Source organism: Prunus dulcis, chromosome 5 (genome assembly GCF_902201215.1).
Source record: "Prunus dulcis chromosome 5, ALMONDv2, whole genome shotgun sequence".
In the NCBI taxonomy this organism is placed as follows: Eukaryota; Viridiplantae; Streptophyta; class Magnoliopsida; order Rosales; family Rosaceae; genus Prunus; species Prunus dulcis.
The window spans coordinates 15,624,958-15,648,974 of NC_047654.1; the positions used below are offsets into that span (position 1 = coordinate 15,624,958).

General features: G+C 38.2%; 1 protein-coding gene across 1 annotated transcript; it reads left to right on the forward strand.

Annotated features, from left to right (window-relative positions):
* Positions 1 to 7,337: 7,337 nt before the first annotated feature.
* LOC117629126 lies at positions 7,338 to 9,851 on the forward strand. Its single transcript, XM_034361632.1, has 4 exons — positions 7,338 to 7,981; positions 8,344 to 9,396; positions 9,504 to 9,653; positions 9,788 to 9,851. Exons 1-4 carry the CDS (start codon positions 7,461 to 7,463, stop codon positions 9,849 to 9,851), a joined length of 1,788 nt encoding a protein of 595 aa, XP_034217523.1. The 5' UTR covers positions 7,338 to 7,460.
* The last annotated feature ends 14,166 nt before the right edge of the window (positions 9,852 to 24,017 follow it).

The following is a 24,017-nucleotide window of genomic DNA, read 5'->3' on the forward strand; positions in this document are numbered from 1 at the left end:
CAGAGACTCTTTGGGTTTTCCGTGTAGTTTTCACTTCTCCTTTTGTGAGAGTTTTTCATCTCTCCTTTGTGAGAGTTTTATTTGTATTGTTATGGCTTGGTTTTTTCAAACTTTATCTTTTTTTTATTATTCTAAGTTTGCAATCTTAGTTGGGATGTCTATGCTAGAGTTTCTTCGATCCTACCTGATCGTTAGTGAAGACACACCAGATTATCTTAATTTTGATATTAGACCACTCCGTTATTGTAATGGCCCTTTTGTGCCTAGTTTGTATTGGGGCGTTGTAGCTATGGCTTTTTTGGCTGAATTATGAATACAATCATAGAATTTCTCAACCAAAAAAAAAAAAAAAAGGGTCAATTAATTGAAGAAAAAAACTTAATTACAAAATCACTTAAACATCCAATTACATAAAACCAAATCAAATGTATACCAATTCAATGTTTGAGAATGGTTGATTGAGAAGTTTGTTTCGACTCTTTGAACAATGGCATAATTACAAGAGACATAAATATCATCCATAAACCCTAATTTCCCTGTGCCTCATCTGGTATCATGGAGTATTCGAAAAAATCTCAACCTTCCACCGCCGCCGCTGATCTCACCTCGGATCAAGGCCATGCCTTGACGATGGCTTCACGCCAACATGATGTCCTGGGGAACTTACCAGAGATGGAGAAATCTCTTGGCGAGATATCGGAGATCGAGAAAACCCAAAGTTCGAATTGCAAACATTAATATTGGAGCTGCTTCACTTACTAAGCGCCAGTAGTGGTAGCCCCGTTCAACCAGGCAGTCACATGCCGGCAATCACCTTGGTGATGGCTTCCGCCGCAGAGCCCACCCTCGTCAATCGTAAGTGATGAAATCTCTAGCCGAGCTTTCCGCCCAGCAGAAATCCGTAATGGAGGAGCTTCGCCTGATACGCGCCATTATTGCTAGCCCCAGTCAATCCCAAAGGACGACTCCAAACTTCAAGGAGATTTACGAAACTCCAAGCCTTGAACCCTTTAATCCTTTCCCAAGGTCAGTGCATTATGGCTTAGTGGATTTCATCTTATCTACTTAATTTTTGTTTCTCTGTAAAATTGTTGATGTTCTTCGTTCGCATTGTTGTTGTTACTTTTTTTTATCTCTAGGTAGGTAGGGGTTTGATACTATTAACTTGACTTGTTCTATATATCTCTCTCTTCTCTGTCCAGCTTTCCCATGGTGCCATCAACGACAATAAATCAAGGGGAAGATAGATCTGTATATTTATTTGTGCCCTTTTATGATGGCCAATCTTCTGATGCAATCTATCAAATGACGTTCAAACACGGAGGAGGAGTCACTCATGAACCCCCATTTGTTGAAGTTGAGGATGAGTTCTCTATTCAGGGTGCAAAAATTTTCAACCGCTCCGAATTATACACCTTCTACAGGGAGGTTAAAATAACCCTCTCCTGTCAATTTTGCATTATGGGTTATTGTAATTTTCATGGAGTTAAGCGTTTGTACCGAGATTATTGGCTTGGCATTTGCTACATATCTTCCTAACTCAGTTGTTTTTTTTTTGGGGGGGGGCATATGCATATATATTTTTAAATGTAGTTAAGCAATTGTCAGTTATATGACGAATGATGAGTTGGGAAGAATTTACTTATGTAATAATTGTCAATTTTGGATTACGGGTTATTGCAATTTTCTTGTAGTTAATCATTTGTTTCAAGATTATTGGCTTGGCATTTGCTGCATATCTTCCTAACTCATTGCTGATTTTTTCCCGGCAAAGGGGTTCGGATCCGTGACACTTTGTTTTTTACACTAATTTTGATACAGTTTTCACAACTTTGACACAATTTTAATATTATGGGAGGAATGAGTAACCAAAGTTTAAAGAAACACTAAAAACTGAAATCTTTTTGAAGTTGTTTTCACTTTCAAGTTTTTGTTTTCACTTTTGTTACTCCTCCCTCCCATCCTCTCTCTCAATCTCATCTTCACTCTCATTCTCACTCTCATCTTCCTCTATAATCAAGCACAAAAAATAAAAACTAAAAACTAAAATTGAAATGATTTAAAAAGAAGATACGTGACAATATTTCAATATTTCATGTTCACACATGAACATCATAGCCCTTCTCTAATTTTGCCATCTTCCTTGGTGATAGCTTTTGTGAAAATGAATTAAAAATAAATGAATTCTTATAATATTTAAATTCAATTGGGGTTTTTGACCTAGAAGATATAAATAAATGCTACAAAGAAACCCAATTCAAAGATTTATAACAATATCTGACCAAAAAAAAAAGAAGAAGATTTAAAATAATAATAAAAAAGAAAAAAATAAAATTCCGTTATTTTATTTTATTTTATGAAGAATAAAACTATGATATTTATTTTTGGCTTCTCAAGATTAATCTTAGTTGATCAAAACATTGTTAAAGGAGCTATGCTCACTCTATATAATTCTAGGTTTTTCAAGGACCAAGTAAAACAATAGTTAATTTTTTTTTTTTATATATATGTATAATTTTTGTATATTTGACTTTTGACTTTAAATTGAAAAATATAATTTGACAAAGTAAAAATTTCTTGAGATAAAGAAAGCATCGCATTATTAAACTTGTTTCTATATAAAAAAATATCAAACATTTGCAAACTACTACAGTTTGATTTTCCAAATCCAATATCAAAATAATTATTGTATATTTAATTAAGGATTTTTATATATTAAAAATAACTGCTGCAAAAAAAAAAAAAAAAACCATTCAAAGATCTAAAAGAATAAAACAAATAAAATTATAATATTTTTTAAAGAGAGGCGTCGGACTCACATGTTCTATTTAGCAAGTGTGCTATTTAGCGAACCACTTTTCAGGCTCAATGTATTAGACGAGGCGAGTGCGACATTTTTTTTTCACTATTAGACTGTACAGTCTTATTTAAGTTAGTCCCGTCTCTTACTAAACAAGGGTTTCAAATGCTATTTAACCCAGTCCAGTCCAGTGAGGCGTACCAAATATGGCCCAAAGGGGCTTAGCTGAGCTCTGACCCATGGCTGATTTTCCAACTTAATCTTAAATATATATAAATAAGTAAAAAAAAATACCCTACAATTAAATATTGGCCCACCTTTTAACACATACAACACCTTGTCTTTTTATCAGCCCACAAAAAGGATAAGGCTAGATAGCAACTGGTCTTCGAGGGAGAACATGACCTCATTCTTTTATTCAGGTAGCCTTGCCTTGGAGGTAGGCGTGGCAATGGGTTGGGTCGTGTTAGGTTTGTGTAGTGTCGAGATAATTAATGTGTCAAAAATACTCGATTCAAACCCGACCCATTTAATAAACGTATCGTGTCAAGTTCGAGTCATTCTTAAATAGGTTATTAAACAGATTACCTGGTTAATAACATGTTTACTCATTCCTAATTTCCAATTTAAAAAGGAGAAACATTAAAAAGAGGAAACATGGGACTAATCAGATTACTAAATAGGTTATTTCACTTTTTTTTTAAAAAAAAAAAAGAAAAAAGAGGAAACATGAGATTACATTAAAAAAAAATTAAAAAAAATCAGGGCGCGCTTCTTAGTTCCACAATATGAGCCTTTAATTTGGTCATTTGGATATCTTCTCTTGGATTTTCACGCACAGCTTCTTGAGGCTCATCACTTGAGGGCCCAAATATCACACCGTTAGCTTGAGCATAACTTGTGTCGTGATCTTGATGCTTGTGTTTACCTGGTCAATCCCGGGCCTCCAATTTCTTGCGTCGTGATTTATAGACTTACAATGATAGGAAGGTAACCCACAAATTATGAGTTAAAGACTACTAATTATATAGGTTACAATATATCAAAAGGTGAAGGTAATGAATATAATGGTGGTCATCCACATACATATAATGTATTGTATTGTATTCATTTCATATTTTAACTTGAGAACATAATTTAATTAAGTTGGCATGCATGCCTCGTGTCGTGGGTAAACAGCCCTTGACAATTCTCAACAAGAAATTCTTCACCTTTGGCACCAACTGCGCACCCCAAATTAAATTAGCTTCCATCATCACTCATCATCATCTACGATTCTAGTCCCCTTGAGCTTGGTTGACGGAAGTAGGTAATGCTCAGAAAACTATGTCAAATAAAACCCAAAGGCAATATTTTTGTTAGGTAACCGTACAAGGCCGACGTCATAGTAGTAGTAAATCATAAGAGAGACAGACAAACCCAACGGCAAAATGCTAAAAAACCTCTATGAATTATTAAGCTGAAAGTAGCTTTTTAAAGGTAATACATTAAGAAAATCCAATCCAACATAAAGTCATTATCTTTTAAACAGAAAATCATTATCTCTAATATATAACCTAAACCAAGATAAACAAACGCAAACAAAACATGATCAACATTAATAATAAGATGTTGAGAACAGGACGTGAACGCGATCCAAAAAACCCCCCCAATGCCTTCTAACAGCAGCGTCCACTTCCTCAATTTCCACTTCCTCATTGTCCACTGTTGAACGATCCATAACATGCTCATAGACATTTCGCAGGAACCTTAGAAGGTCTGTCGGCCGACCCGTATATGGTTTAGCTCGCTCATAATTAAAAACTTTAATTAAAGACGATTCCAAAGAATTGATGGCTGCCGTTGTGTTCCAATCGAAGAACTCACCAAATTTTTTTGAGTCCAAGTCACAGTGCAATTCTTTATGCGTGGTTTTAAGTTTATGATCAAGTTCAGCGAAGTACTTCATCCTCCGATCAGGAGCCATCAAAAATGGGTGTTTTAGCATCTTAACATACTTCTTGTAGCTGAAAAGAGAAAAAAAACAAAATTCATAAACACATGTAATAACATACCATATTTCACAGCAATTAAGAATTAAAAAAAATTCAAAAGTACTTACTCTTGTACTTTGGTGTTAAAACAACAAAGAAAACTAGTAAGTTCCGGCCATTCAGTATGGGAACTCAAAACCGGTCGAAATAGAGATTGCAGCATCCAACTTAAATCTGTGAAGTCTTTGAAAGCAACCTTGTCTCCTTCAATACGTCCTCCTCCTATGTTCATTATCTTGAGTGTATCACCCACAAAAACATAACTCGTCATTGGCCGCAAGGAACCATGGAAAATCCCCTCATCATGAATGTGAGAGATCGCTTTAATTAATTGTCTGTCAAATCATGAAATACATAAGTTAACCATAACACAAATTAATATATATATATATATATATCAAAAACACAAATTGTTATTACACTCACCGTATTGTACGACACCAGTAATCACAAAGGCAGCGAAACCCAATCTTGAAATCTACCTTGTTTGGATCAGAAAGGCTTTTTGAATTTACCTTAGCTTTCCAATCAGAAAGTGAAATGTCAAATCTATCATAACAAAGAGTCCACCATCCGCTCGTACCCTCCTTATTATGTTTGCAATATGCAACCATCCATGGACGGAGAAGTACTCTGTCGGATACCGTTGAGGTTAAATGAAAAATTTGGTCAGCTATCTGCTCTTGTTCATCCCCATCACCGATATTCAAGAAGGAAACATCTTTCGCTTTACCGTTCGTCTTAAATATAAGCTCACCATGATCATACAAGCTTCCATTCCTTGAATAGTTACTGGAAAGTTTATAAAAGCACACATGTGCACCCTTAACCATGTCACTTAAATCATCGCTATCGAAATATTGTTCATTGATGTACTCGAAAAACTGAATTTGAATTTCCATTTCCTGGAAATATTAGAATCAGGACCAGAGAAAAAAGAACCCTAAGCACATGAAAGTAAATTTTCAAATTATTTTAAGAAATTTGCATGCCGTTTGAGAGCAAAGAGTAAAAATCTTAAATTTATTACCGCTAAAAATCTCTAATTATATTAGAAACATAAAATGTCAATAAATAAAAAAGACTCGTTTTAACAATAATATAATAATTTTCCAACAAAATAAAAACTAATACAATAATTTGCAAGTCCAAATCACCAAAAGGAAAAGGCCATTCTTCGGCAACCAAATTTGTAAGTAGATATGCAGAAAAATTAACACCATACCTCAATTTGGCAGACACTCCAATTCAAAGAATTCTAAATAAAATAAAATAAAAAAATCCACAAAAATTCGAATAAGTTATAGAGGAAACTGGGCAACAAGTGAAACTGAGAAAATAAAAGACAGCAGTCAGTCAATCTGGACAAGCAACAGACACAAAAACAGATAAAACTATCCAAATGAACGACTCATTAGAAGCCTTAAGGCCATGAGAGATCTCCAAGCTTTAGCGCGCATACACAAAAATAAATAAATAAATAAATAAACTTTGTCCCTCATGAATCAAACAAAGAATCTATGGTTTCAAATTTCCTTGTCGGAGTAAGGATCATGAAGGCATATATGTTTATTGGAAAACGTCTCCTAGTTGCATGGCCAATTGCAGCAAGTGCTCTTTATTTTATTTTTCTTATTTAAATAAATTGTGAATGTACTATTTTATCCCTATTTAATGAAATATCTTCTGTTTCAGTATATTCATTAACAAGGACAACTGTGGAGATTTCGAAAACATAGATAGATATAGATTTAAAAAATTAAATTAATTATGTGGGAATTTAAATAGTTTAAATTTAATGACTTGACATGAGCTAAGTTATTTGAGACTCAATATATTATTGGTTTGATAAACAAGTATTGTTGGTCAATCAATGTTCAAAAGACAAAAACTACTCATACTTCAAAAGAAAACAGATAAAGATGTATCGTCGGTCAATCAATGTTTCAAAAGCCAAAATAAAAACTACTCAAATGTTCAAAAGAAAATATAACAAAAACTAGATTATAAATGAGAGAGCATAATGTAACCTTTGATTATCTTGAACAATGAAGCAAAATCGATATGCAGTCAAAGAGAGATCCGCTGCAGCCACCTTTGATTAAGAAGAGCGAAGCAAAAAGAGATATTGAGTCAAAGAAAGATCCAAGGAGGAGAACCGCAGATAGATTATCTATATATATAAAGCAAAAAACAGAGTATATAGAGTTGAACTAAAGCTCCAATCTCATAAAACGAGTAACAAACTCAAATATCATAAAACGAGTAACAAAAAACATTGCATGATAAAAGAAGTAACAAAAACACAAATTTTAAAAAGGGAAACTAAATAGGATAAATAAATCATATTTTATGAGTTGTGTGTGTTTTTTTAATTATAAATATTATTAAAAAGAATAGCAGCCAGCCTCCAGAATTTTACACGAGTTAGAAACTTTCCTCATATCACAACTCCCCCTTATAAAAAAATAAATAAAATCACACCGCCCCAACCAAGCATAACGAAACTTTCCTCATATCACACCCCCAGCCAAGCATAATAAAACTCCCCTCAACAGCGGCATCCACAAACCCTAAATTCCCTTTGCCTTTACCTTTCAATAGCGAAGCCCTTATCATCTGGTATCATGGTGCATTGGCAAAATTCTCAGCCATCTGCCGCGGCCGCTGATCTCATCTCGGGTAAAGGCCATGTCTTGACCATGACTTCCAGCCAATATGATCCACAGGGGAAGTTACCGGAGATGGAGAAATCTCCGGTCAATATATCGGAGATGGAGAAAACCCAAAAGTTCGAATTGCAAACATCAATACTGGAGCTGCTTCGCCAACTAAGCGGCAGTAATGATCTTCTCGTTCAACCCTGCAGTCCCAGCCTGACGATGCCTTCCGCGGCCGCTGATCTCACCCCTGCTGAATACCGTGCCTTGACGAAGTTATCGGAGGTGCTTTCCGCCCAGCTTTCTGCACGGCTATCCGCCCAGCTTTCTGCCCAGCAACTCCAACTGGCCGATACGCAGAAATCAATACTGGAGGAGCTTCGTCTAATACGCTCCAGTAATGCTAGCCTCACTCAATCCACGACGACTCCAAATTTCACGGTGATTGACGACAGTCCCAACCGTGAGCCCTTTAATCCTCACCCAAGGTCAGTGCATTATGGCTTAGTGGATTTCATCTTATCTTCATAATTTTGTTTCTCTGTAAAATTGTTGATGTTCTTGATTTGCAAAAAAAAGAAAAGAAAAAAGAAAAAAGAAAAAAGAAAAAGAAAAAGAAAGGATCAATTTTCTTTTTGTTTAGTTTCTCGGAGAATTTCGCATGCATCTTTAATTATATTCAAAGATATTGGCATTTTTACTGTTTTGTTTGTATTCATCTCTATGTATATATGCTTACTAAAGTAGATGGTGCAGCTTTTACCTTGCTTCATTCATTGAATCTCTCTAGGTAGGTAGGTGTTTTGAAAATATTAATTTGACTTATTCTATCTCTCTCCTCTATGTCCAGCCCAGAGCATGCATCGATGGATATACAAGAGGGGGAAGATAGATCTGTATATTTATTGGTGTCTTTTGATGATAGCGAATACACAGATTCAATATATAAAGTGACATTCAAACATGGAGGAGTCACTCATGAACCCCCAGTAGTTGGACTTATGGCGGAGTACTATGACAGTTTTCCCATCAAGGGTGCAAGAATTTTCAATCGCTCCAAATTATACATCATTCCACAGGAAGTTTATGAAATAACTCGCAGGGCCGAATCTTGCAGGCCATTAGGATACAGCATTGACACCAAGACTGGGTCATATTGTTCATCTCTTCCTCCTAGCATAGCCTCTAAAGCACTAGGAACTCTTGTATCTGCTTATGACAAGCTTTACTATGTTGCACTTCCAGGGTCCTCACCATCAATTAAGGAGCCCTCCTTCGAGAGATATGATCCTGATGAAGACGTTTGGGAGCGAATGACTTCTTTTCCATTTTATCATGACTGTGGAAGCCGTATGAAAATAATTGGTTATGCCGTTTGTTATGGCGTTATTTTATTTTCATTGTCGGACTCCTACATGAATCCATATCTCGTTGCTTTCCATGAGAGTAGAAACCAATGGAATCAAGTGACTTCTGCTTCTTATGCTTCTTTCCGAGGGAGGGCCGTGGTTGTAGGCGACACTATCTATGCCTTACATGCGCTTATAGAGGAGGTGATTATAACATTCTCATTAAGGATGGACAAAGGTGAAGACGGTGGCATTGCATATTCCCTAAGCCCACTGTTCGTATTGCGTGGCCTGAAGATTGCATGTCCGCCAGTGCGATTTAATAAGCTTAAGACAGGGTATTTGGTTCATTTGGGTAACAGAGACTTCTTTCATGTCAAGTCTGGCAGTCCCAATGAAGAAGCACTTCCCGTGGTTCAATATCTTTGTATCACAACGTTTCAAATTGTTGATGGAGAAGGAGGAAAACCTATGATCAAAACCATACATTCAACTGTTCATCCTGTGGATATCAAGGGCCGTGATTGGTTCTCACTTGAATTCTGCTTCACGCCGTAAGTTTTCTTCACGTTTATTGTGCTTTCATCAATAAAGTGACATGTGTACGTTGGAATTATTTTACATTTTATTTGTAATAAGGTTTCTGATTATTATGACTCAGTGAGTTTGGGGATTATGAACCCATAGAAGTGGAGAGTGTGACTAGTATGAATCAGCCAAAACAAGAAGAAACCACTTTGGATGAACACGATAAGGAGTTTTTGATCCGTGAGGGGACTCGAAGTAAGCTTCGTGCTTGCCCATGGCTAAGGTGAAAGAAATTAATGTGTTTACAATGAAATCTTTTTATTTATTTAAATGATCATGAATTCAATTGTATGCGTTCCTTCAAGTGTTTTTATAGCCTTTGGGTTTACTTCCTCGTAATATTATTGAGTTTTGCAGAGGGAAGCCAAACTGTAAGGCGCCATGCATCGTGAAAAGGCCAAGCACAAAAACACCCAATTAGGACCGCAAACCGAAAACATGGGGAGAGGGAGGGATTTACGAGTGGAAGGAATTTAACTTGTAATGTAAGAAGGTGTTTCATGCATCTATAAGACGAATGATGAGTTGGGAAGAAACTGCTTATATAGTTGTCAAGTTTGGATTATGGGTTATTGCAAATTCTCTTGTGAGAAGTGAGTTAAGCATATGTACCAAGATTATTGGCATGGCATTTGCTGCATATCTTCCTAAGTTCTCAGTGCTATTTCCCCCCCATATATATGTAAATTTAATATATATTTGTTCGTTGAATTACGATATGGGAGGGTTAGTTAATCTATGGATTGGTGATAATTGATTTCTGGTAAGAATTTATATTTTGGCATATATTCTTAGGTCTCTAGTGGCAAAGTAAATTTGTTGACTTTCAATTTGATCCAATGTGCCAGAGCTGTAGAGCCTAAAACTTGTATATGCTTCTTGATAGCATATAAAATTAAGTGAAAAAAATAAAGGAAAATACTATCGAGTGCTGCTATTGTAACACCCCGACCCCAAATTTCCACAAAGTTAACCCTTATTTAATTATTTAATTATTTAAGGGTATTTTAGTCATATTTTTAACCGGAGAGAGTTTGGGACCGTGACTTATATTTTTGGATAGGTCGTACTGAGACGAGTCCGTAGACACGTAGTAGGCCCAATTTGGAGTTGGAACGAAGAAGTTACGAGCAAAACAAGTTCAGTGGCAAAATCGTAAATATTTCGAAGTTGTTTTTTTTAAAAACCCAGATTTCTCTCTCTCTCTCTCCTGCGAAACCAGAACCCCCCCCCCTTGCGACGACAGCGACTTCTTGTCGTCGCCACCGCCACCACACGCCGCCACTTGGGGCGGCATCGGTCCCGTTGGAACCACCACACTCCCTACTTTCCATTCCACCCCAGCGCCACCTCGATCCGCCACCGTGGTCGCCGGAATCAGCCACGAAAGGCAGCGGTTTGGACAGATTTTTACAAAACTTTCGACCCTTCGTTCTCTCTCATTTCTCCACCAAATTGGACGAGCAAGGTATGGTTTTCTACCTATTTTTCATGCTCTAGCTGATGGTTGGGTAGGATTTCGTTAATTTTGAGCGTAGATTAACTGATTTCCAACTTAGGTTTTGGCCGGTTTTGGGTCTCCGATTCCGGCCACTTCCGGTCAGTTTTTGGGGTAGGCCCAAGAACAAAAGTGACTCCAAATAGGGTGTTATACCTAGGGTAGAAGTCTTGGCCCGAGATGTTGAGATTTTCCGGTGAAGCGTTATCGCTTTGGACACCCACACGCTGCCCGCGCGTGTGGCAGCGCGTGGGCACTGTAGCAGAGGGGTATTATTGTCCCAATGCGATCTCCTGGTTGTCACGAGTGCGTAGGATTTCGCGGATCTCAATTCGGACGTCGTTTGACTATCGAATGGATATCGCCTGTTACGCGTTATCCGGGTTCGATAGGTTGGGACCGTTGGATGGACCCAAATTTAATATATATTAATCTAGGTATTTCTAGGATTGTAGAGGAATTCACGGATCGTGAATCGGAGCCCCGGATGTTCCGATTCAATAATTTAAAGTTAATATTTTATATTAACCGTTAGATCGTGCGATCGTGAGCGATCTGACCGTCCGATCTGAACCAAACTTGCAGGACGAGTGTCCTAAATGTTATAGAACCCATAGGAACTTCCGGATCGGAATTTGGAGGTCGTAGGTCCCGTGGGCCCGTTTGACCCGGGTTAGGGTAGTTTGACCCTTGGTTGACCGTGAGTCTTCCGGAGTAATCTCACCTTCCTAAGGGGATTATCTGGTGCTAGACTATTGTTGGGGGTTACGCAATATTAGAATATTTGTATATTTATAGAATTAGAATTATATGTTTGTACAAGGGTACAACAGAGTCTAGAATGCCAGTTGGAGTGCTATATGCACTACTTTAAGTACCTTCCCGGATTTTGGATGTACTACGAGTACCACCAAGTGAAAGTTAGGTCCCACGTGGCGTAGGTTACCCGGCGTTGGGACAGGCCCCATACGTGGCGTTGGTTGTACCGGCGTATGGGGAGATATTGTAGTATTGTGTTGAGGTCGCCCGTGGCGTAGGTTATCCGGCGTGTCGACAGGCCCCATACGTGGCGTTGGTTGTACCGGCGTATGGGGAGATTTATGATATAATGTTGAGGTCCCGCGTGGCATAGGTTATCCGGCGTTGGGACAGGCCCCATATGTGGCGTTGGTTGTACCGGCGTATGGGGAGTTATGTGATATGACGTGTAGGTCTCACGTGGCGTAGGTTATCCGGCGTTGAGACAGACCCCATACGTGGCGTTGGTTGTACCGGCGCATGGGGAGATATGTGATAGTATGGCATGGTCGCACGTGGCGTAGGTTATCCGGCGTGTTGACAGACCCCATACGTGGCGTTGGTTGTACCGGCGGATGGGGAGATTATGTGAAATACAGAGAAATGAAATGAGGTATCGCCTAAGTGTGGAATTAGGTTTTACAAGAGAACTACGTGTGGCTTGATCCCTCAAGGAGGGTACGTAGGCAGCCTAAGGTTATTAGGTGCAGCCGCAGACTAAATATTAGTCATAATATGTATTTGAAATTGTTGGTAGTTGGTTGAGAATTATTGGAAGGCCGAAGGCCATTTGCATGAATTGCATGAAATTATATTGTGCATGCTGCCAGTTGAGAATATAAATTGTGTTTTCATGCAGGTATAAATTTTGGGAAATGTCCAATTTATAGGGGAGACTCTGCCGAAATTTCGGCAGAAAGTCTCTGTCTTTAGTAAGTGGGCCCGGCATCGGGGTGATGTCAGGAATTTCAAAGGGTTCGTCCCGGGTTTTGGAAAAATTCGGGGCGGGTCCTTTCAGTTGGTATCAGAGCTCTAGGTTCAATTTCCTGTGGACCCTGCACATTATGTGCATCCTTAAGTTGTGGGGATCAAAATGGGTTCCATCTCGGAATGACACAATTGCGACGTTGAGGACGTCACAAAAGTCAAAATTATTTCACAGAGGAAAGACACATAGACCGCCAGAGCCTAAGAAGGGCTGGAGCTTTACCACAGACAGTGGTTGTTTCAGAAGTTCCGGAAGATTGCGAATAGAAGCCGAAGGTTCTGCATAGGGTAACACCTGTACCTATGGTACAGTTGGATGTTCCTATGACAAAGTCGTTCGTTAAGTCCGCATGGGCGGGAGGATAGGGAGTTGATCAACCTGCTTCTAGGGATCCTCCATTGCCTGAACATGTTGCTAATTTTCGACTGTGTGCCTTGAGCAACGAGTCGAAGATACTAAGAGCACAACCTCTCTTGGGGACGAGTAACCCCCTGAGGTTGGATCAAGGGATCCAAGATCTGAAAGACAGCGTTAGAATAATCGGAATCACAAGGGTGGAAAAGATTAAGATAGCCTTAATTCTCTTCCAGAAAGAGGCTCGTGTGTGGTAGGGATACTGTGGTCAAATCCAAGGATGAGACCTAGATGGATTTGGTAATCCTCCCTGTGGAAATGGAGAGAGTGCTTCGGGGTCTCCTCTCATGTGAACACGTTTGAGTAGAGATCTTTCAGCAAAATCAGAAATGGGTCATGGTAGAGGAAGAAATATGATGATTACAATTCGGTAAAAATGATCCTTTCTGACCTTCCTTTCAAAGCATCGTGTTGGCAATACTGCATATCGATTCTGAAGAAAGAAGGAAAATATCAACAAGTCAAAGAACGCGGATCCTCTTTTAGTAGGACAACTAGAAGAGAATCAAATCACAAATGGAAGCGTCTAACTTTCCAAGGAAGAGCTGGGGGTCCCGACTGGTAAACGCGGGCCCAATGCTCATAACCCTTCGAGTGACAGGTAGGAAATTTCGGGGACGAAATTTTTATAAGGGGGGTAGTCTGTAACACCCCGACCCCAAATTTCCACAAATTTAACCCTTATTTAATTATTTAATTATTTAAGGGTATTTTAGTCATATTTTTAACCGGAGAGAGTTTGGGACCGTGACTTATATTTTTGGATAGGTCGTACTGAGACGAGTCCGTAGACACGTAGTGGGCCCAATTTGGAGTTGGAACGAAGAAGTTACGAGCAAAACAAGTTCAGTGGCAAAATCGTAAATATTTCGAAGTTGTTTTTTTTAAAAACCCAGATTTCTCTCTCTCTCTCTCTCTCCTGCGAAACCAGAACCCCCCCCCCCTTGCGACGACAGCGACTTCTTGTCGTCGCCACCGCCACCACACGCCGCCACTTGGGGCGGCACCGGTCCCGTTGGAACCACCACACTCCCTACTTTCCATTCCACCCCAGCGCCGCCTCGATCCGCCACCGTGGTCGCCGGAATCAGCCACGAAAGGCAGCGGTTTGGACAGATTTTTACAAAACTTTCGACCCTTCGTTCTCTCTCATTTCTCCACCAAATTGGACGAGTAAGGTATGGTTTTCTACCTATTTTTCATGCTCTAGCTGATGGTTGGGTAGGATTTCGTTAATTTTGAGCGTAGATTAACTGATTTCCAACTTAGGTTTTGGCCGGTTTTGGGTCTCCGATTCCGGCCACTTCCGGTCAGTTTTTGGGGTAGGCCCAAGAACAAAAGTGACTCCAAATAGGGTGTTATACCTAGGGTAGAAGTCTTGGCCCGAGATGTTGAGATTTTCCGGCGAACCTTTATCGCTTTGGACACCCACACGCTGCCCGCGCGTGCGGCAGCGCGTGGGCACTGTAGCAGAGGGGTATTATTGTCCCAATGCGATCTCCTGGTTGTCACGAGTGCGTAGGATTTCGCGGATCTCAATTCGGACGTCGTTTGACTATCGAATGGATATCGCCTGTTACGCGTTATCCGGGTTCGATAGGTTGGGACCGTTGGATGGACCCAAATTTAATATATATTAATCTAGGTATTTCTAGGATTGTAGAGGAATTCACGGATCGTGAATCGGAGCCCCGGATGTTCCGATTCAATAATTTAAAGTTTATATTTTATATTAACCGTTAGATCGTGCGATCGTGAGCGATCCGACCGTCCGATCTGAACCAAACTTGCAGGACGAGTGTCCTAAATGTTATAGAACCCATAGGAACTTCCGGATCGGAATTTGGAGGTCGTAGGTCCCGTGGGCCCGTTTGACCCGGGTTAGGGTAGTTTGACCCTTGGTTGACCGTGAGTCTTCCGGAGTAATCTCACCTTCCTAAGGGGATTATCTGGTGCTAGACTATTGTTGGGGTTTACGCAATATTAGAATATTTGTATATTTATAGAATTAGAATTATATGTTTGTACAAGGGTACAATAGAGTCTAGAATGCCAGTTGGAGTGCTATATGCACTACTTTAAGTACCTTCCCGGATTTTGGATGTACTACGAGTACCACCAAGTGAAAGTTAGGTCCCACGTGGCGTAGGTTATCCGGCGTTGGGACAGGCCCCATACGTGGCGTTGGTTGTACCGGCGTATGGGGAGATATTGTGATATTGTGTTGAGGTCGCACGTGGCGTAGGTTATCCGGCGTGTCGACAGGCCCCATACGTGGCGTTGGTTGTACCGTCGTATGGGGAGATTTATGATATAATGTTGAGGTCCCGCGTGGCGTAGGTTATCCGGCGTTGGGACAGGCCCCATACGTGGCGTTGGTTGTACCGGCGTATGGGGAGTTATGTGATATGACGTGTAGGTCTCACGTGGCGTAGGTTATCCGGCGATGAGACAGACCCCATACGTGGCGTTGGTTGTACCGGCGTATGGGGGAGATATGTGATAGTATGGCATGGTCGCACGTGGCGTAGGTTATCCGGCGTGTTGACAGACCTCATACGTGGCGTTGGTTGTACCGGCGTATGGGGAGATTATGTGGAATACAGAGAAATGAAATGAGGTATCGCCTAAGTGTGGAATTAGGTTTTACAAGAGAACTACGTGTGGCTTGATCCCTCAAGGAGGGTACGTAGGCAGCCTAAGGTTATTAGGTGCAGCCGCAGACTAAATATTAGTCATAATATGTATTTGAAATTGTTGGTAGTTGGTTGAGAATTATTGGAAGGCCGAAGGCCATTTGCATGAATTGCATGAAATTATATTGTGCATGCTGCCAGTTGAGAATATAAATTGTGTTTTTATGCTGGTATAAATTTTGGGAAATGTCCAATTTATAGGGGAGACTCTGCCGAAATTTCGGCAGAAAGTCTCGGTCTTTAGTAAGTGGGCCCGGCATCGGGGTGATGTCAGGAATTTCAAAGGGTTCGTCCCGGGTTTTGGAAAAATTCGGGGCGGGTCCTTTCAGCTATTTCCACCCCAGGTCCTATTTTTCCATTCACTTTATCTTTCCACCCACCATGTAAATTTGAAAAAACACAATCCTGTTTTTCTACCCCCCATTATTCCTAAATTACCCTTTAATTATTAAGTCAAGCAAATTCTTTAATTATTAATCCATCAATCGTCATGACCAATCACTAGCATGGGAAAATCCCACACAATTTATCTGTGTTTTTTTTTTTCTTTCTTATGGGCATAAAAATTCCAGTAATATATGTGATTACCCATACTCGGACAGTACAAAGAGCATCGTGTACTGGAGTCGGTGATGGAAGAATCAAGAAGATACAAAATAACATGATAAGTATGAAAAACAAGGTTCAGTGGGTAATTATTTTGCATTTTTGGGAAGTGATTGCGTGTAATTTTCAACCACTTCTTATTTTGCAAATTATAATCCAAAAATCAAACCATCTATGATATGCTGGTGTAGGTTGTTCTTTGGGGTTTATCCAAAAAAAATCTTCCTACTGCCATGCAAACGAAGTTCTTGTTCCAAAAGGGTAGAAATATTGGCAAACATTTTTGAAGGGGTACCTGCATTGTTGATGTTTGTTTAGTGGATTTCATTATGGCTTAGTGGATTTCATCTTATCTACTTAATTTTTGTTTCTCTGTAAAATTGTTGATGTTCTTCGTTCGCATTGTTGTTGTTACTTTTTTTTATCTCTAGGTAGGTAGGGGTTTGATACTATTAACTTGACTTGTTCTATATATCTCTCTCTTCTCTGTCCAGCTTTCCCATGGTGCCATCAACGACAATAAATCAAGGGGAAGATAGATCTGTATATTTATTTGTGCCCTTTTATGATGGCCAATCTTCTGATGCAATCTATCAAATGACGTTCAAACACGGAGGAGGAGTCACTCATGAACCCCCATTTGTTGAAGTTGAGGATGAGTTCTCTATTCAGGGTGCAAAAATTTTCAACCGCTCCGAATTATACACCTTCTACAGGGAGGTTTCTACAGGGAGGTTAAAATAACCCTCTCCTGTCAATTTTGCATTATGGGTTATTGTAATTTTCATGGAGTTAAGCGTTTGTACCGAGATTATTGGCTTGGCATTTGCTACATATCTTCCTAACTCAGTTGTTTTTTTTTTGGGGGGGGGCATATGCATATATATTTTTAAATGTAGTTAAGCAATTGTCAGTTATATGACGAATGATGAGTTGGGAAGAATTTACTTATGTAATAATTGTCAATTTTGGATTACCGGTTATTGCAATTTTCATGTAGTTAATCATTTGTTTCAAGATTATTGGCTTGGCATTTGCTGCATATCTTCCTAACTCATTGCTAGTTTTTTCCCGGCACAGGGGTTTGGATCCGTGGCACTTCGTTTTTTACACTAATTTTGATACAGTTTTCACAACTTTATCACAATTTTAATATTATAGGAGGGATGAGTAACAAAAGTTTAAAGAAAAACTAAAAACTGAAATCTATTTGAAGTTGTTTTCACTTTCAAGTTTTTGTTTTCACTTTTGTTACTCCTCTCTCCCATCCTTCCCTCTCATCCTCTCTCTCAATCTCATCTTCACTCCCATTCTCACTCTCATCTTCCTCTATAATCAAGCACAAAAAATAAAAATTAAAAACTAAAATTGAAGTGGTTTAAAAAGAAGATACGTGACAATATTTCATGTTCACGCATGAACATCATAGCCCTTCTCTAATTTTGCCATCTTCCTTGGTGATAGCTTTTGTGAAAACGACATCGTATTAGAGCAAACACTGCTGCCAACATTCGAATTCATGGGCATCATTGTCCCCGCCTTCTATTTAGTTTACTGCCATCAGAATAGGAGGAAATATGAACAACGAGACTCCTTCCCTCTTGGCATTCCCGATCTGCCTTTGGCATTAGTAACTCGGTATGCCATCAAAATGGATTTGAAGAAAGCCTACGACTCAGTGCATTGGGATTTCATTGGCGCGTGCGTGTAGGAAGGTCGACCACTACATAAGCTAAAAGACTACGACTACAAGCCAAGCCGGAAGCGACTCGCTTCTATTCCCGCTGGGATTGAATACAGATGGGGAATCTATAGAGAGTTCGCCAAATCATTTGGACGGGCCAAGGCTATATGTGCTTAGGCCTTTTGATGGCTGTCATTTTCTGGGCTATTTGGAAGGAATCCTTTTGTGAAACCCTGTATTTTTAATATATATGTATATATATTATGTTTCAGAAAATTAAATATTTTGTTCATATTTAGTTTATAACTTATATATATAATTATCTGGGTACGTGATATTTTCAGAAATTTATCCTATTGGTTATTAAAAAATAGTAATATTTATATGTATTGTTTTTGACAGCTTTATCTCTTTGTTTCTTGCTGACCAAGTTCAATAGCCTAGTTGTTATCCAAAACATACTTTAGACTCCGAGTCTCATTGTTCCTAGATGAGTAAGCTCTATTTGAGCATGAGGTGTTGGCACTCCAATAATAGCTATCTAAACTTGGAGCCAAACCTTATCAACTGCCATACATTGGACCAATTGAAGGAAAGTAGTTGCCGCCTATGTAGTAGTATAAATAGGAACCATTTCCTATTATTGTTTTCGTGGTATGTGTAGACTGTAGTAGTACATGAAGATAGATAGATAGGCTATCTTGTCAATTTATTTTAAGGGCTCTCATTATCGAGGTGAATGGATTATGTAATGTGTTTTAAAAGTTCTTATTTTGTGATAAAATATGAAAACCATGAATTATCGTGGATTTGTTTTATTTACAAATATCTCTCTATTTTAAGTCAAGCATGTCTAATTTGGTGCAATCTTTCACACTACATATATATTAATTGGAATATTTGTGAAATATGTATTATTCATGGAACATGAGAATTTCAATGTTTTGGTATCCGAGGGATAGATGTACCACACGGGAACATAGGGCAGTAAGGCCAATAGGGGTCACGTGGTTGGTTACATGCTATGAAGGATAACCGAGATATGAAAGGATGATGTGATATGATCTAGATTGGTGTGTCTTTTCATGATATTTTCTAGAGTGTGTAAAACGGCATTGCTTGACTGGCATATTACATAATCTACTCACTGAGTGGTGGTTGCTCATCCCTCACCCTATTTAATTTTTCAAATGATTAGTGGGCAAGACAAAGACTAAATCGGTTGAGGCTAAAATAGATGAGAGTGATAGAGCTTTATTTATTTCTTGTAAATTTGTAAGATTTTGGGAGCTATATTTTATAAGAGAAGTTTACTTTAAACCCATATTTCGGCATCTTTTTATTTTATTTTAGTTTTTATTTTATCACGCAACGGGCGCGAGGTTTTCACCGACCTCTGGGTCCGGGGCGTGACACCTTTTCCTTCTTCTTGTTGCTGGATATCTTGTTCGTACACATCTTCTCTTTGTTTCTTGAGCCTAACTTCGTTATTGAACCCCGGTCTCACTTCGACAGAGTCAGATTGTAGGCATGCAGCATGTACACTAAATAGGCTTTTCTTTTTCTTTTTATCAATAGAGAACTATTATTTCTTTTATATCTTTTAATTGTTCACATTTTAATAGTTTATTGTTTTGACCTATTTGTCCCAATAAAATGAAGTAATTGTATTTTGAAATTTTTTCTTAAATGAGGGAAATTTTGGGTAATTTGAAAATCTAGTCATGAAGTTTGCTTTATATGGTAGATGTAAATTAAAAGACAAAAGATTTGTTGGAATGTAAATTAAACCATGTAAATAAATAAATAAAAAAGTTGGATGTAAACAACCATAAATGTCGATACAATCGCACGTCTAGGGATTTAACATATGGTGCCTCAAGGATCTCAGACAGTTTAAACGTAAGCTATTGGAGAAAAAATTATGCTCTTCCTTACAGAAAAAGAGTTGAACTTGAACATCAAAATGATGGGCTAGCTAGACGAAGATAAACAAACTAGGGCAGTAGCAGCACCCACTCTTCTGACATTGTCAGTATTCATGCTGAACAATCGTCCACCATCCATTTACATCGTATAGTTAATCAGGTAAGATTTCCCTCTTATCCTTGTCATTGAGGTAGTGTACAAAAACTCTGCTTGGAATAAAGGACGAACATTACCTAAATTCCAGAGAGGAAGTAGGTAAAGCTTAGAAACTATGTCAAGTCATAGTATTTATAAATCAGAAGAGAGACAGACAATCCCAACAGCAAAATGCTCAGAAACTAGGTAAATTAAGCTTAGGACAATTGTTTATTAAACCACCCTCATCTAGCTGAAAATAGCCTTTTAAAGGTAATAGATTAAGAAAATTCAACATAAAATCCAATCCAACATAAAGTCATTTTATTATTTTAAACCGGCGGTGAAGGTAATCCACAAAGTCCCCCCAATGGCTTCTAACAGCATCATCCACCTGCTCAATGTCCACTTCTTTACTATCCATATAATGCTCATAGACATTTCGCAGGAACTTTAGAAGGCCTGACGGCCGATTTTTATATGGTTTGTCATGCGTGTAAACTTTCATCAAAAACGGCTCCACAGAACTGAAGACTTGATGTCTGTTCCAATTGAAGAACATATCAAATTCTTTTGAGTTCAACTCGGTGCGGAAAGATTTATGAGTGGTTTTAAGTTTGTGATGAAGTTGAGCAATGTACTGCATCCTCTGATCAGGAGTCATCAAAAATGGATGATTCCGCAGTTTGTTAACATAGGTTGGGTAACTGAAAAGAGAAAAAACAAAATTCATAAACACATGTAATAGCATACTATATTTCACCAAAAAAGAATTCAAAAGTACTTACTCTCGTTTAGTGTTAAAACAACTGAGAAATCTAGTAACTTCCGGCCATGGAGTGAGGGGTCCCAAAATCGACTGAAACAGAATTTGCAGCATCAACCTGAATTGCTTGAAGTCTCTAATTTGGAAAGCAACTATATTTGCTTCAATAAGGTCCTCAATACGTCCACCTTCTATGTTAATTATCTTGAGTGTATCTCCCACAAAAACATAACTCATCGTTGTCCCCAAGGAACCATGGAAAATCCCCTGAGCATGGATGTGAGAGATCACATCAATCAATTGTCTGTCAAATCATGAAATACATAAGTCACCCACAATACACATTAACATATAAAAAATAAAAATAAAAACATAAATTATTATTACACTCACTGTATTGTACAACGCCAATAATCACAAAGGCGGCGAAATCCAATCTTCAAATTGACCTTATTTGGATCAGAAAGTTCATTTGACGACAGCTTCTTTGCCCAGTCAGAAAGTGATATGTCAAATCTATCATAACAAAGACCCCACCATCCGCTCTCACCCGCACTCTGTTTGAAATGCTTAAACATCCATGGACGGAGAACTCCTTCATCGGATACGCTTAAGGATGAATGATAAATTCGCTCAACCATTTGTTCTTCAACCGCCTTGCCCATATTCAAGAAGGACACATCTATTACTTCACCGTTGCTTTTATATATAAGCGAACTTTTATTCTTCGAATGGGTAAAGGAATAAAAGAACACATGTGCACCCATAACCACGTCACTTGAAGGATTATCGTAATATTTTCCAGTGATGTACTCAAAAAACTCAATTTGACTTTCCATTTCCTGAGAGTTATAGAATTAGAATCAGCAAAGCGAATGAAAGTACAAGATGATGACCGTATCATTTTTCTTCCACGCCAAAGCGAATGAAAGAAAATTTATTTTCAAATTATTCTCTGAAATATGCATGCCATTTAAAAGGTACAAATCTTAAATTTATCACCGTTCAAAAAGTTTAAGTTTATAACTATAAAATCTCTAATTATATAAGAAACTAAAAATTTCAGTTTTAAAAAATAAAGACCAGTTTTAACAATATAATAATTAATGCACTAAAAAGGAAAATGTTTTTAAAAAATCGAAAAACAACCAAGCTTCTTTCTTTCTTTCTTTCTTTTGTTTTTTTGTTTTTGTTTTTGTTTTTGTTTTTGTTTTTTTTTTTTGTTATATCAGTTATTCCCAAAATAAAACACTTTGTATAATATAATAAAAGTAATCCCAATATTGTAATTAAAATATAGCACTCAAACAATTCCGCTGACAAGATGAGAGGGGAAAAGGGAAGATGAGACAACAATTCCAATTGGGAAAAGGCCTTTCGTCGGCAACAAAATTTGTAAGTAGATATGCAGAAAATCCAACACTACTTTGGCACAATATTTAAAACCATACCTCAATTTGGCAGACGCTCCAATTCAAAGAAATCTAAAATAAAATAAGAATTCACAAAGATTCGAATAGGTTAATTAGGTTGGAAACTAAGGAAGGTGAGACAAAACAGATAAAAGCAAGAGGGATACAAGAGAGAGACAACAGCAACATGCGAAACTGAGAAAACAAAAGATAACAGTCAGTCAATCTGGGCAAGCCAACAAAGAGCCGCACAACAGCTTACTGTACCATACCCGAAACAACAGACACAAAAACAGATAAAACTATCCTATGATAGATGTTTAGGACTACACTACGTACACTCATTATCATTGGACAACTTCTCCTATTTTCATGGACAATTGAGCTCTTTATTTTTTTAAATTTAAATAAGTTGTGAATGTACTATTTTATCCCTTCTGTTTTAGTATTTTCATTAACAAGGGCAGCCTGTGGGGATTTTGAATGTTTTACTTTAAAGGTCTTCTGCCATTATAAGATATAGATTAAAACAAATAAATCAATTATGTGGCAATTTACGTAGTTTAAATTTAATGACTTGACATGAGCCAAGTTATTTGAGACTACTCAAATTTACTGTCCCTAGTATAATTGGTTTGATAAAGAATCAATGTTCAAAAGACTAAACCTACTCATAGTTTGGAAATAAAACAGATAAAGATGTATTGTTGGTCGATCAATATTCAAAAACTAGGCAAAACTACTCAAACGTTCAAAAGAAAATATAACAAAAACAAGATTATATAAACGAGAAAGCATAAGCTAACCTTTAATTATTGTGGATAACGAAGAAAAAACGATATGCAATCAAAGAGAGATACAAGGGCATACACCTTTGCTTAACGAGAGCGAAGATGGGATGGAGTCAAAGAGAGATCTTTTTTTTTTGGGTCTGAATCAAAGAGAAATCCAAGAGGGAGAGCTGCATATGCATTATATAGGGTTTGTACTAAACCACTTACTCATCAACTGTCCCTAAAGCCCCAATTTCATAAAAACGAGTAAGAAACTCAAATATCATAAAACCGGTAACAAAAAATAAAAATAAAGGTAACAAAAAAAAAAAAAAAAATTGCATGATAAAACAGGTAACAAAAAACAAAATTTTAAAAAGGGAAACTAAATAAATCATGTTTTATGAGTTGTGTGGTATCCGAAAAGAGAATAGCCGCCTCTAGAATTTTACGAGTTGTAAACTTTCCTCATATCACACCCACCCACAACCAAGCCTGACGAAACTTTCCTCAATCACACCAACAACCAAGCGAAACGAAACTTTCCTCGTATCACACCCCCAACCAAGCATATAATACAACTCCTCTCTGCAGCGGCATCTGCAAACCCTAAATTCCCTGTGCCTCAATTTAGCATTTCAATAGCGAAGGCCTATCATCTGGTATCATGATGTATTGGAAAAAATCTCAACCTTCCACCGACGCCGCTGATCTCAGCCCGGATCAAGGCCATGCTTTGACGATGGCTTCACTCCAACATGATCTCCATGGGAAATTACGGGAGATGGAGAAATCTCTAGGCAAGATATCGGAGATCGAGAAAACCCAAAAGTTCGAATTGCAAACATTAATATTGGAGCTGCTGCGCTTACTAAGCGAAAGTAGTGG